General features: G+C 60.2%; 1 protein-coding gene across 1 annotated transcript in view; it reads right to left on the bottom strand.

The window, feature by feature from the left end:
* Positions 1–1,815, bottom strand: part of NOX5 (NADPH oxidase 5) — a 5,817-nt gene that overhangs the window by 2,209 nt on the left and 1,793 nt on the right. Inside the window, exons 4-7 of the mRNA XM_031555228.1 lie at positions 1,273–1,481; positions 985–1,167; positions 546–678; positions 241–368 (exon numbers count right to left, since the gene is read on the bottom strand). Of these exons, the coding sequence (XP_031411088.1) occupies positions 241–368; positions 546–678; positions 985–1,167; positions 1,273–1,481 (653 nt within the window). The remainder of the gene's footprint in view (positions 1–240; positions 369–545; positions 679–984; positions 1,168–1,272; positions 1,482–1,815) is intronic.

Below are 1,815 nucleotides of genomic sequence, written 5' to 3'. Positions count from 1 at the left end.
GAAAGGGAGAAAAAGGGGGGAAATGAGATGGGAAAGAGAGGAAAGAAGGAAAAGGTGGAAAAGGGAATGAAAGAGGAAAGAAAAGGTAGAAAAAAAATCCACCCGTCACTGATTTTTATTCCTTTTGTGGAAAAGCCCAGCCTGTGCTGTGTGCTCCTGGGCTGCTGGAGCACCGCGACCCACAAGCACAGCCTCACCCCACCATGCAGATGGCAGATCGCAGGGTTTAACCTTACCCACCTGCACCCACTGCCAACACCTCTTCCTTTCCAGGCTCCCGTGGAGCTGCAGGGGCTCAGGCTGCCTGAAGAACTCATAGAGCCGCGTGGTCCACTGCCCCAGAGAGCGGATGTGCAGCCAGATGGTGTCTGTGGGACGGGGACATCACAGTGGCACAAGGGCTGGAGCACAGCATGGCCTGGGCACCGGCACCCCTGCACCAGAGCAGAGGAGGGATGGCGGTGGGATGCTCATGGGGTGCTCGTAGGATGCAGGACATCCTGGCGACGGCAAAGAGAAGCCCCAGTTTGGGCTGCCCAGCACACCTTGCTGCTCAGGAGCACTGCTGATGCTGAATGGGTGCCATTCATAGGCAGCAATGGCTGAGATGTTCAGGTAGATGTAGTCCCCGGGCTCGTAGTGGAAGGAGCGCGGCCGCTGGATCACCAGATGGGTGACCTGGGTTGGGAGGAGCAGAGAGCATGCAGGCAGTGATTTACCAAAGAAAAGCAAGCTGTTTTCACCTCTTGCTGCAATCCTTCACCAAAACACTGCAGATTTCCTCAATGCTGCCAAGTGACCCCAAAACACATCTCCGTACAGTTGAATCTGAAGATTTTACCCAACCTTACTGAAACCAAAGAAAGGAGCAGTGCTGTGATGGAGGGGAGGGGATGCGGTGCCCTGACTCTTTCATGCAGGGCTGGAGGAGCACGACCCCAACCCACAGGGCCCTTTGTGCACACCAGAGTTTGGGCCATGCACCTGGGAAGGCAGCAGGTGGACCTCCACGATGCGCAGCCCCATGGCACGAGACACAGCCATCCCCACTGCCTTCTCCAGCACAAAGAGGCCCCCGGGAACCAAAAACCACTTCCAGAAGTTGGGAGCGTGGAAGAAGAGCAGAGCCCAGATGATGATGTAGGAGAGGTGGCTCCAGTAGAAAAGCTGTGGGCAGGGGATGCGGGTCAGCAGGGATGGGCTGTGCAGGGCTCAGTGCCCCCCGTGCCACGGGATGGAGCACCTTTGGGGTGTTTGTGTGCATTTATGTACCTCGAAGTGCCCACCACGGCGGACGCAGGGGCTGGAGAAGGCGAGCATGGCAAACAGCAGCACCTGCAGGGCCAGCCCGGTCTGTGGGGCTGTGCCACCGAGCCCCCCACCCTCGGGACGTGCCATCAGCAGGAATTCGGAGAGGGCACCGTGCCCAGCCTGTGCCAGCCTGCCTGCAAGCAGAGCAGCAGTGAGCGGGGTCTGAGTAGCTGTGTATGAAAGCACAGCCTGGGTTTGCTCAGATATACTGAAAACGAAACATGTGCAAAATACCACGCGAGGGCCACAGGAACCGCAGGCACCCGAGCTCCCGGTGTGGGGGAAGGAGGGAGGGAGGGGGTGGGAAGCTCTGCAGGCCCCGCTGCGGCGCTGCCCGCCTGGGAGAGCCGCTAGAGGGGGATAGCAGGCAGCGCACGAAGCGAGCATCTCCAACCCCAGCCCCAGCCCCAGCCCCTCCCCGGACCCGCCATCCCTCCCCGCCTCACCGAAGTTGGCCACGTGCGCTCCGGTGTGCAGCACGGCCAGCGCCAGCACGGCGCTCCC

The sequence above is a fragment of the Meleagris gallopavo genome, chromosome 12 (assembly GCF_000146605.3).
Source record: "Meleagris gallopavo isolate NT-WF06-2002-E0010 breed Aviagen turkey brand Nicholas breeding stock chromosome 12, Turkey_5.1, whole genome shotgun sequence".
NCBI classification, from domain to species: domain Eukaryota; kingdom Metazoa; phylum Chordata; class Aves; order Galliformes; family Phasianidae; genus Meleagris; species Meleagris gallopavo.
Note: the sequence above shows the minus strand (reverse complement) of the source record. Positions and strands in the feature narration are given on the sequence as shown.